A 12,810-nucleotide genomic window follows, 5' to 3' on the forward strand; every position below is an offset into this window, starting at 1 on the left:
TTTGCTAGCACAAAAAAGAACTGCTATAAATATTTTCCTATAAACACAGGAACTTCTTTTTCTTTGATCTCTTTGGGATGCAGACCAAGTAGTCATATTACTGGGTATGTAGTTTTATAGCTCTTTGGTCATAGTTCCAAATTGCTGTCCAAAATGGTTAGTTGGTTCACAACTCCGCCAACAATGCATTAGTGTTTCACTTTTCCCACCTCCTCCAATGTTTGTCATTTTCTTTTTCTGTCATATTAGCCAATCCGATACGTGTGAGGTGGTACCTCAGAATTGTTTTAATTTGCATTTCTTTAATCAATAATTAGCATTTTTCATATGATTATGGATAACTTTAATTTCTTCTTTTGAAAACTCCCTGTTCCTATGCTTTGACCATTTATCAGCTGGGGATTCATTTAAGTTTTTGCATTTCATTTCCTTTTTTCCAAAACAATAATAACAACAACAACAAAATTCCCAGCATTCCAAAGCCTAGGCTTCTGAAGCCCAAGTTCTAACTGATCATTGACATATAGGTCATTGGCCATGGGTTCATGGTAGAGCTGGAAGGGGACTTCAGACATCAGCTAGTCCAACTCCTTCATTTTGCAAGTGAGGAAACAGCCCCAGAGAGATAAAGCGACTTCCCCCAGGTCCTACAGATAGAAAGCAACAGAATCCAGGTCCCATAGCTTCCATTTAATCCACAAGTATTCATTAAGTGTCTAATACATGCTAAGCTGTAAGGATACAAATACAAAAACTTGACTGTTCCTTACCTCAGGGAACTTATGCTCTTTATTTCTGTTTTAAGAGACTTAATAATTTCTTTTTGCACCACCTTCTTTTCCAAACATATCCTCCACTCCACTCCCTAGACAACTAACTATTCCTTGTAACAAAGAATACGAAAGAAAGAATAAGAAGAAATAAAAGCAGTTCAGCAAAACTAATCAACAAATCAGCTGAGTCTGCTAGTATATGCAATGTTCCATACCCATAGTCCCCCACCTCATCAAAGAAGGGAAAGATAGTAGATACTTAATAAATGCTTATTGACTGAATAATTTATACGAAACTTATTTGTGATTATGCTTTATCTCTCAAAAAGTTCCCCAAAGTCACTGAACTATATAAAGGGTTTATGTTCTACAAGGTGGAAAAATTAGAATAATATCCCAGACTAGATAGGTTTAGAGAGAGTTGGCCACTAGGGGATGATTTTCCCTACCCCTCCATCTGTCTATAAACTGTTTTCGAAGGCATGAGGAGGTTGGAGTCTATGGGTTTGGAAAGAGTACTCAATTATAAAATCACATATCTTTGAAATAACAAAATAAGTAAAAAAGCAAGAACTATCATTCAATATGAAAAACAGCCCTTCACGTAAGTGCATTCTTGCAACTGAATGGAATATAGTGGATATTCCATATATAGAGAAGCAATGGGGTGATAGAGGCAGGTGGAGGGAGAGAGGAAGAGAATGAGGGGAAAGAGGGGGAAGTATTGAGGTCAGGGAACCATATGCCGAGGTTAGAGGTGCTTGGGACCCCAAAATGCCCACACCCTAGGTCCTGCCAGAATGAATTCCGCCCAAGCCTTCTTTCAGCCAAAGTAAAACAGTTTATTAAAGATTCACCATGTTGGGTTGACTCAAGAAGCCTCACCATTTGTGATGCTTACAGAGCAGATGGAACTGAGCACCTTTGTGGAGGTGAGATGGAACTTTTATACAGAAAGACTGTGGGAGGGATCTGGGGGTGGTCTCATAGTCTGGGATGATGGGAGGAGGGGGTTTAGGGAGGGTCTTGAGGAGGAGTCCAAGGAGGATCTTGATGGGACTGGAGTGATTACAGGTCAGAATCAAGAGAGTGGGATTCTGAAAAGATCAAGGGTGGGAAACAGCTGGAAGCAATCCAGAGGTAACAGACCATGGAGGGCTAGGCTAGATTAAGGATAACAGATTTGGGTATGAAAAGTCAGATTAAGTGGAAAGATTCAAGGAGCAGTTGAAGGGGATTCCCAGAGTCTGTGCCCCATCAGAAGCGGGGTTCAAATTCTGCTTCTGATATTCCCTAGCTGTGAGGCAATGGATAAGCTCCTTAACCCCAATTAACCTCAGTTTCTTGCTCTTAAAATGGAAATACTAGTGCTTCATCTGTAGGATTGCTGAGAGGCTTAAATGAGTTGAAAAGCACTTTGCAAAGAGAAGTATGATTATTGCTGTTGTGGGGAATCTTTCCACCTGAAGCCTGACATCCTGGACTTTGAGTCTCGAGACAGCTTTGAATGTAATTTGGATGTATTCACAGCCTGGGGACTTTTGCCTACTCTTGTTCATTTCTTTCCCTGGTATGGAAGCAAAAAAAAAAAAAACAACCCAAGACTGAAGTCATTTCTGATTTCCACACCCCAAGCCAAGCTACCAGTTAGCCACCCACACAGACCTGAAACTATTTAGAATTCATTACTTTGCAAACATGAATTCTTGGATTCAAATGTGCCCAAGAACGATCCAAACTGGGGGTGGGGGTAGGAGGGTGGAAACCACATGACCTTTTTTCTAAAAGAGGAGGAGTTAGAGTCCTGCCCAGGTGTATATGGGTCTAACCTCATCCTTCACTCGCTGCTCGGTAACTTCCTGTTGTCACTCCACCTCTGCCTTAGCAATCCAAGCTGAGACTGAGGGAACTTCAGAATCGAGTGGGGAGACAGTAGGGAAGCCACCCCTCCTGACCCCCCAGTCCTACCCTTTGCCTTTCCCCATGGTGAGATACTTCATCATCATCTGTCTGTTGTGGTCGGTGAATTCGGGTAAGCTCTTTGCTTAAAGGGTTTTTAAAAAATATATATTTATTTTGTTTTTAGAAGAAAAAAATGATTGTTATGCTGTTCTATTTTGGTATCTTAAACACCTGCTGGGGAAGCTTTGTGAAGTGATACAAAGAAGGTTGTTTTTTTTTTAAAGAAAAAAATTATGATTTTATTTCTTTTTTCCTTTCCATAGACTGACTTGTGGCCCCTTCACACATATAAAACATTTAAAATAGGATTGCCTTTCATAGCTAAAATCCACATAGCTTTCCAGATTCCAAGAAATTTTGTCAAGTTTTAATTTAATAGTCTGCAGTGGGTGTTCTATCATGCAACCAAATCCCTTGGGAATCTCATCTTAAAATAAAACAATTAAAAATTCAAGCATTCCCTATGTTTGAAACACATATTGAAATTTTGAAGTTTAAGTACCTTGACCAGGTTCAGTCTGTTTATAAAGATTTCTGGACTCTCTTTGCTTCATTTCAGAAGCTGCTTGGAATGTTAGTGCAATGCAGATTTTAATGGAAGTGCAACACCTGCCTTTTAGGAGACAGGCTAGGAGTTTGAGATTTTCTGGGATAGGCAGGTGTGCGTTACAGCTGAAAGTACAGATTCTATCAAGAAGCATTTTTGAAAAGCACTTACTCTGTATCAGTCATTGTATTGAGTGCTAGTGATTTTTTTAAAAAGGCAAAAACAGTTCCTGCTCTCAAGAAATTGACTTTTTAATAGGGGAGGCAAACACACACAAAAAATGATTTACAGTATACAGAGGAGAATGAAGGTAACTTCAGAGGAAAGGTGCTAGCAGCTTGGGGAGAGGAAAGGAGAGAAAGACCAGGAAGAGCCCCTGGTTAAAGTGGAATTTGGACTGAGTCTCTGACAAGAGTCATTGAAACCTCAGACTTGGAAGTGAGACCAGAGGGCATTCCAAGCTTGGGAGAGAGCCAATGAAAATGCTCTGAGATAGGAGAGAAGACCGTTGGAGGAATTTTACATAGGTATTATCATCAGTATTTTTATAAAAAATTGTGTACTTCTATTACATACAGTTAAAAAGAAAAGGAATATAAGTTTACCAAGATAGTTACAAGGTTGTTGAATATGTGTACCCTTCCACAAGCAATGGTATTTCATGAGATCGTTTCAGATGTAGAATTCAGAGATAACTGCTTCAAATGGGTGCCAGCACATTTGACTTGGTTGGTTAATAACAATGGTAGTTTCCATTTATATAGCACCTACTATGTGCTAGGCACTTCTCAAATATCTTCTTTGATCCTTAGAATGATTCTGTAAGGTATGTACTATTACTGTCTCCATTTTACAGATGGGGAAACTGAGGCTAACAGAAGTGAAGTGACTTGCCCATGGTCAAACAGTTAGTAAGTGTCTGAGGCTGGATTTGAATTCAGGTCTTCCTGACTCTAGCTCATCCCGAGCCCTCGAATTTCTTTAAGCACTGTTTTCCTGTCTCTGTAAAATAGACTAGGAGTGTTTCCAACAGCCCCATCCACCTTTAGAGAATTCATATCACAAGTGACTCTTCATACCTGTTGATACATTTGAATGAAACAAAGTAAGAGAAAGTTTCATCAGAAAGCAATTACAATCAACAAGAAATCAAAATTATCTTGTCCTAATGATTTCAAATCTTTTTTTTTTATTAGTTCTCTCCCTTCTCTGCTTTGGGATTGTGAGAATGATGGAGCATCAGTGTGTATGTAACCTGCCTACTCGTACATGAAGGACTAGGAAAGAGAGAAAATATGGTCATTCTGAGGGGGGAAGAGACTAGTTTGTAATTCACATGAGAAGTCTCCGAACAGCCAGCTTGGAGGGAATGTGGTGTCCTTTATCGAGTCCCTTCTTTCTTCTCCCCTGGGATGGCTGGGGGAGTTCTGAAGTTCTCTAAGATCCCTTCAGGTGGGCCCTGCTCACCTCAGAACCATGCTCCCTGTTTATGTCAAATTCACAAAATTCTTCAGATGTGACTCATTGATGGGATTTTTAACAGGAAACTCTCAGGAAAGACTGTAAATTGCTAAGCATTTGATCAATGATTGACAAGCATTATTAAGTGCCTGCTGTATGCCAGGCACTGAGCCAGGCCCTGGGGACACAAAGAATGAAACCTTCCCTGCCTTAATAGAGAATCCCCAATTCACAGGTTTAGACACAGATGAAAAAGCCAGGTTGTGTCCCAGGGAGGTGGCTGTCTGTATTCACAGTCCTTTTTATGTTGGTGTCAGAGCCAGATATTTTGCAGTGAGGTCCTTTTCTTTCTTAAACTTTTAGAAATGACTCCCCTTCTCCACCAACAGTTGATAAAGGGAGTATGGGGGCTTGGGTTCTGAGCTGAAGATACAGTTCCCAGAGCGGAGTAAGTAAATATTAGATTTAATGATGAGAATCTCAGAAAGTTAGAGCTCTACGAGACCTTTCTAAGGGACTTTAGAAATCAATGCTAAACCCCTTGTTTAATAAAGGAGGAAACTGAGGGTCAGGAAGGAAAAATGACTTGCCCAAGATCATGCAATAGAAAGTGGAGCTGTTTGATTGCCAGGAAACAGCAAATTGACTGAACCTCTCACTGCTCCTCACAAGGACTAGACAAAGCCCTGGGTCTGGACTCAGGAAGAACCCAAGTTTAAATCTGGCTTCAGACACATATTAGTTGTGTAGTCCTAAACTTACCTTTTACCTACTTAGATTCTGTCTGCCTCAGTTGCCTCAGTTGTAAAATGGGACACATAAAAGTTCCCACCTTATAGGGACAGGGTTGTTATGAGGGTCAAATGAGTTAATATCTGTGCCTGGCACAGAGTAGGAGCTTAATAAATACTTCTCTGTCCCCTTCAAATATGACATTCAATTTTCCATCCACCCCCACACCTTTGCTCCAGGTAGGACCTGAAATGTCCTCCTCCCTTTTCACTTCTAATCCTTTAGTTGCCTTCAAAGCTCAGCTTCTGTCACCTTCTAGGGGGGACCTTTCCAAACTCCAAACCCACTAGCACCTTTCCCCACCAAATTTGTGTTTCTGTTGTAGAACATTTTATATGTATGTATTAGCTTCCCAATTAATCAGTTTCCTGGAGGAAGGGGCTGTTTAATTTTTATCTTTTTATCTTTGGCCTTTGGCATAGTTTCTGGCACACAGCAAGTGCTTAAAATCTAGCACATGGATGCACAGTATGTGAATGGAAGTCACTTTTCTATATCCTGTAAATTCAGCAAATATTTATAAGTGGTAATAATGAGTAATAAAAGCCAGCAGGTATATATGCTTTAAGGTTTGCAAGGCATTTTAAGTGTATACATACACACACATATGTGCATGTCTATATGTCTAGATATGTATGAATACATACATATTTGAATGTATTTGAATTTGCTCCCAGATAGCTGGGTGGTACAGTGGGTAGAGGACTGGGCCTGGAGTCAGGAACAACTGAATTGAAATCCATCCTCAGATACTTGCTAGCTGTGTGACCTTAGCCAAGTCATTTCACCCAGTTTGCCTCAGTTTTCTCATCTGTAAAATGAACTGGAGAAGGAAATGGCAAGCAACTCCAGTATCTTTACCAAGAAAACCCCAAATGGGGTCACAAAGAGTTGGATACAACTCAAAACAACTGAACAAAACCAGCAATATTAAGCCCCTACAATGTGCCAAGCACTGTGCTGTATTCTGAGAATTCCCAAGATGGAAAAAGACATTGTAAAACTGGGACTCAGACAGTGCTTGGTACTTAGATTTAGAACTGGGAGGGACTTCAGATCCAAATCTCTCCTAGTCCTGAGCAGGAAATCTCAGAACTATGAGATAAAGGCCAAGAGCTCATAATGGAACAGGAGAGTGGATATATCCCAGAAGTCATTTGAATTAGACCTAGAAGAAAACCAAGGAGTTTAGTAGGCTGAGATGGGGGAAGGGGAGAAGTCCTTCCCAGGTTTGGATTTGAGGGAGGGGGAAAGAAAGGTTCTGAGGCAGGTAATGGGCCCTTCCGGAAGGAGGCCCTGGGTGTGGCCCAGGTGGCTCTGACTACCAAGGCAGTGTGAGATAAGGATGTGGGTAATTCCAGAGCATGGGGGAGGGTGAGTCATGGCCTAGCTTCTTCTTGCGAGGCCAGAACTCAGTTTCAGGTTGTAGGATCTTGCTTCAAAAATGCGGAAAAAGAATAGGAATGTACCCTCTACTGCAACAAGAAAGGGGAAATGTGCCACCCGGATGTTGTGAGCCCAATTTAGGAACTATCTTACTAAAAATTAATTAATTAAACAATTAATCCTAAACACAGGTACACCTTGGCGGCTTAGTTTGTTTTGCAAAAGTAATCGTAGGGAAGCATAATTTTTTAAATTTTATTTTTCTTGCTTTTGGGGGGGGGGAGAGAACATCACCTACATGGAAATATGTTTTTCATGATTTCCCATGAAGAATTGATATGACATGCTTGCCTTCTCAATGACTGGGAGAGGGGCAGGAGGGAGGGAGAGAATTTGGAACTCAAAATTTTAAGAAGTGAATATTAAAAATAAAAATTTAAAACAACAGCAATAAGGGATGTTCAAGAGATCCATTTCACAAAACCATACTATGAATGTTATGCATTGCTGGGACTCGAACCGTGGGCTTCTCCCTCCCAGATCCAGGTTTCTTTTTGCTCTCATTCTCTCTTTCATAGAGTTAAAGAAAGTAAAGCCCCCTCTGGTTTTCTTCCTTCTACCTCTCTCTTTTCTTCTCTCTTTTTTCTCTTTCTTCCCTAAAATCCATTCTCAGAACTCTGGTAAAATCTTGACTCAATCACTTGTTATCTGTGTAACATTGGGCTAGTCCTCTCTGGTTCTGCTTCCTCATTTGGAAATGAGGTGGTTGGTTCAGGTGGTCCCTAAGGACTCTTAGCTCTGTGATCTGATGATTCTGTCATGTCTTCTCTTTGGGCCACAGTTTTCTGTAATACGAAGTGCTTGGATTAGATGTCCCCTCAGGTCCCTTCCAGCTCTGAATTTGAGGTCCTATGATTCTATGAGTTAGGAAGTACATTCTCCCACTATAGCCTCCTCCTTATTAAAAAAATTTCAAGACATGTGAGTGGCTATGTGGTGCAGGGGAAAGGCTTAGGAAAGAGAAGATCTGGCTTTGAGCACTTACTAGGTATCTGACTTTTAGTCCTCTGAGCCTCAATCTCCTCACCTGTAAAATGGGGGTGACTCCACTAACACAACCCATCTCTCCAGATTGGTGTGAGGCAAGCAGTTTGTGCCCTACTGTATAAATTACTGTTACATGGGATAGGTGAGGCTCCTCACCCAAGGTAAACCAGTCCCTAGCTTGGGCTTTCTCCAGTCCCCAGGATTTTCTTATCAGTTTGGCCAAGTAAGAGACATGACAAATCATAATACTAACCAAAGCTTAGATCTCATTCACAGTCATCAAAGGGAGTAGTCTGTGAGGTATTTTCCTGATTTATCAGCTTATATGAAACACATGTGTCATGCTACATGATTATATGCTCATTGAGGGCAGGGACTGTCTTTTGCCTCTTTTTGTATCCCTAGCACTTAACAGAGTGCCTAATAAACGTTGATTGATTGATTGTTCCATATATGTGTATGTGTGTGTTCTGCATAGCATACAGCTTTCTGGTGCTCCATAAATGTTGAACATGAACAAGGAAACCAGACCCACAACTGGAGATGCCACTAGACAGGTTTACAATGGGGGTCTTAACCTTAACTTTTCCTATGATCAGCAGGTAGCACCTAGAAGGAACTAGGGTATGGAGACCAAGTAAATAAAAGATGAGCTCACCAAGTACCAGATAAACTCTGGTGAACCACAAACCTGTTTAGCACGTTTTAGTCACCTGTGCTGCACCTTCCCAATATGACCAGAACAACACCTTAGTGAGTTTTAGATTACAAAGCAAAGAGGGTGCATACTCAAAGATGGAGTGGGTGACCACTTTAGCAATACAAGGATATGCACAGTGAGGCACTTTCTACTGCAGTCTATAAGTCTGTGCATGTAAAATGTCTCCCATTCAATCCAATCAACACATTTATTATTCATTCCAGCTGCAATTCTACAAATGTTTGTCCCCCATTCTTTCCATAAGCCTATCCCATTCAGTCCAATAAGCATTTATTCTTTGTTCTTTCCACAACTCAATTCATTTCAATTCAACAAGTATTTATTTTTCATCCTTTGTGCACTGGGTCAGAACATGTGTTCAAACTTGAGAAGGGCCTGGAAGGGCTTTAGGGTTTCAAAGAGACAGAGCTAAAGAGTGCATTCCAGCCCAGGGGACCAGCTTGTATAAAGGAACAGAGATGGAGGAGGGTTGTGATGTCATATATCAGAAAGAACAGGTAGACCAGGTTGTGAACCAATGTGACAGAAGGATGGTGGCACCCATAACAGCCATCGAGCAGTTTGGAAGAAGAGTAGGTCTGGAGGAAAAGAGAAGGTGTTCTGCTTTGGACGTGTTAAGGTTAATATGCCCATGGGATAGTCAGCTGGAAGTGTCTATTAGGCAGCTGGTGATTCAGGACAGGCACTCAGGAGAAAAACTAGGACTGGATATTTAGAGGTGGGTAGAGATGATCATTGAATTTATGGGATCGTTGAACTCCATCTTTGAGACTGTGTGATTCTTTTGTATCTCCCTCAGTAAGAGGCATATTGCGAGTCACCTAATAAGAAGGCCTTAGATCTCTGTGTAATTAGTTGAATTGAAGTAGCAAAGATATGGTCAACCCCAGGGCACTCAAGTAAACATTTCTGTCTGTGTATTTCCAACCCTTCCTACCAAGAAAGCCATTGGAGAAAACTCTCTGTGTGCAAGCTCTAATTCACTGCCCGCCAGAATGAGTTTATTGTAATAAACTGTAATTTGTTTCTGTAATTTGTTCCAAGAGACCTCTCACTCAGGAGCAGGAGCAGAAATAGAGGAGATGCTTTAAAAGTGTTTTTTTCTTAAACATGAAACTTTTTTTAAAAACAATAAAAGATAAAATTGAAAATAAGAAACCCTGTTAAAATGATAAGTAAAAGTGACTTGTTTTTAAAAAGATAAAGTAAATAGAAAACCATTAGCTACTTTGACAAACAAAAGAGGGGAAAACTAAATAAATAAATTGAATAGAATAAATAAAAATAATAGAAGAGATAAATAAAATACATAAAAAATTAGAAAAGGAGAATTACCCAAATGAAGAGGAAACACAGGAAATTAGCTGAAACTGTTATTTATCCCCAACATGTGCCAATATAGCCAACAACATAAAGAAAACAGTTGCATGATTTAAAAAATATACATGTAGGATATGCAGATTAATAGGATGAGAAGAGAATATAAGCAGCAATCTCAGCCTGAACTGAATAAGATCATATTGTCTTCTAAGAGCTCCTCTCACTTAAATTTGCTCTAGCATTGGACATTAGGATCATCAAGCTAGAAGGAACCTTGGACATCATGTAGTCCAAATTCCTCATTTTACATATGAAGAAACTGAGGCCCAGAGTGCGGTTAAATGATGTTCCCAAGGCCCTAAAACGTGGTAACAAAAGTAGGATTTGAACCCAGATCCTCTGATTCCAAACCCAGTGTTCTTTCCATGGCACCATACTGCCTCTTGATAGCCACTTCCTTCTTGACATTCTCTTTTCTCTCTCAGCCTCCACAGCACTATATTATCTCATGTTCTTCAGGGATCACCCAGGATTTCATCAGCACAGGGAACCAGAGACAGGTTTTTTCTGGGACACTTAGAGGTTAAATGACTTGCCCACAACCACACAGGTACTGGGGAGAAGGAACTTGGCATGCTGGTCAGAGCACTGGGCTTATAGTCAGGAAGATGGGAGGTCGGGTCCAGCCTCTGACACAACTAAGGACAAATTATTTAGCCTCTGTGAGCCTCATATGGAAAAAGGCATAATAAAATCCTTTTAGATGCAACATGGGGTTGTGAGATTCAAATGAAATGAAGTAGGAAAAGTGTCATCAAAAGTGACCTGCAAACTCTCCATGAGGAAAATATCAGGCATTAATGTATTTTGTTTCATTCATCACCCTCATGACTCCTCAGACCATAGCTCCCCACCACTCCCGATATGTGTTATACTGTCCCCCCACACCCCTAGAATGGAAGTTCAAAGGCAGGGAAATTTCATCTCTGCATTTCTAGGTGCAGCGCTAAGCATAGGATCTGGCAAACAGTAAAACTTAATAACTTAATAAATGCTTTTTCATTCACTTACTTCAGGGGCAGGACTAGCTCAGCTGGTTCTTTCTGATTCTACCTGCTGCTTCTCCCTCTCCCTTTCTCTCAGTCAGTGCTTTTTATTGATGTTCAGAGTAGTGTTGAGGATTTTACTAATAGCTCGGGCTTATGGCTGGCTGGATTTCTGTCTTATGTTGACCTTGACTTCTTGGGCAGGGTGAGGGGGGGTTGGATCAATCATCCAGTCTCTGCTGTCAACTGTCTACCCAAGAAAGGAGTGCCATTGGGATGAAGGAGGGTGGTTCATGGAGTGATGGCGCCTCACCAGGAAAAGGGCACTGTTTTGGAAACAAATGAGGGAAATGATATCAATACTTCTCAAAGTGGAAATCACAGTCCCTGCACAGGGCACAGGACAGTAGGAAAGGTGTCATGGGGACCAGAGAAACCTGGCATCTCCAGCTAACTTTACTCCAATCACTCATCTCTTCTATCTCTCTAATTTACTGGCTCTTTCTCTGCTGCCTATAAACATGCCCAGGATCCCCTCATTCTTTAACAAAGACAAAACCAAAAAAGAATAAAACTTTCATTTGCCCCTTTCATTTCCTCCCTATCTTATCCTGTGTTGTTTTTCAGTCATGTTCAACTCTTCATGGTTTTTGGTTTTTGATTTTGACTTTTTTTGGCAAAGATACTGGAGTGCCTTGCCATTTCCTTCTCCAGCTCATTGTACAGATAAGGAAACTGACACAAAGAGAGTGAAGTGACTTGCCCAGGGTCACATAGCTAGTAAATATCTGATGCTGGATTTGAACTCAGTTCTTTCATAAATCTAGGCCACTCCTCAATTCAAAACATAGCTATACAGAAAATGGTCCAGGTAGAAGGACCATCTTTCAGAGAAATAATAACTTTTATTTACAGGTTACTTTAAGTTAGCCAAATACTTTCTTTATAAAAACTCTGGTAGATATTATAAGAATGATCTTCTTTTAGGTGAGGGGACTGTTAAATGACTTGCCCAAGAAACATCATGGTAAAATGGGAAGAACACTGTTAGACTCAGCGAACCTGGGCTCAAATCCTGCCTCTGGCATTTGTCATTCACCTTTCTGGGCCTCAGTTTCCAAATCTGTCCAATGAGGCAGTTGGAGGATGTAGCCTGCAAGGTCCATTCTTGGCTCTGGAGCAGGGCCAGTCATACCTCCCTGGGGCAGAGCTGTTTTGATCTCTCCTCTTCTCCTTCTGCCTTTCAGATACAGATGAAGAATGTCACACATTCACCACACTCGGCTTGCACAACGCGATAGTGGGCACAGACCTCAGAGTGAGGTTGCTGCTGTATATTGACAATGTCACTTGTGCCAAGATCCTTGAGACTCCCTTTCCTATGAGTTTCAACACAACCAAGAAAACCACTTTTATCATCCATGGCTACAGACCGACAGGCTCCCAACCAGTCTGGTTGCCTGACCTGGTCGAGGGCCTGATACATGTGGAAGACATGAATGTCATTGTGGTCGACTGGAATCGAGGTGCCACAAATCTGATATATAACACTGCTTCCAGACATACCTGGAGGGTGGCCGAAGTCTTAAAGGAAACCATCGACCAGATGCTGGTAAGAAAGCTGTTCACGTGAGTGAAGAAGCACTAGAAAATCTATCGCTAAGTGCAAAAATGTATAATGTGCCTTTTTTTTTTTTTTTTTTGAGCAAATCAGGGTTAAGTGACTTGCCCAGGGTCACACAGATAGTAAGTATC

General features: G+C 41.0%; 1 protein-coding gene across 3 annotated transcripts in view; it reads left to right on the top strand.

Moving 5' to 3' along the window:
* The window catches only part of LIPH (lipase H), a 50,038-nt gene that overhangs the window by 17,360 nt on the left and 19,868 nt on the right, over positions 1-12,810 (top strand). For 2 of the 3 annotated variants that reach the window (XM_072640409.1, XM_072640411.1), the window contains exons 1-2: positions 2,589-2,805; positions 12,303-12,667. In XM_072640409.1, coding sequence (XP_072496510.1) covers positions 2,592-2,805; positions 12,303-12,667 — 579 coding nt within the window. In that variant the 5' untranslated portion in view covers positions 2,589-2,591. Of the gene's footprint in view, positions 1-2,588; positions 2,806-12,302; positions 12,668-12,810 lie in introns of those variants that run through there. The other variant, XM_072640410.1, reaches the window with a different exon arrangement.

The sequence above is a fragment of the Notamacropus eugenii genome, chromosome 2, assembly GCF_028372415.1.
Source record: "Notamacropus eugenii isolate mMacEug1 chromosome 2, mMacEug1.pri_v2, whole genome shotgun sequence".
Classification (NCBI taxonomy): Eukaryota; Metazoa; Chordata; class Mammalia; order Diprotodontia; family Macropodidae; genus Notamacropus; species Notamacropus eugenii.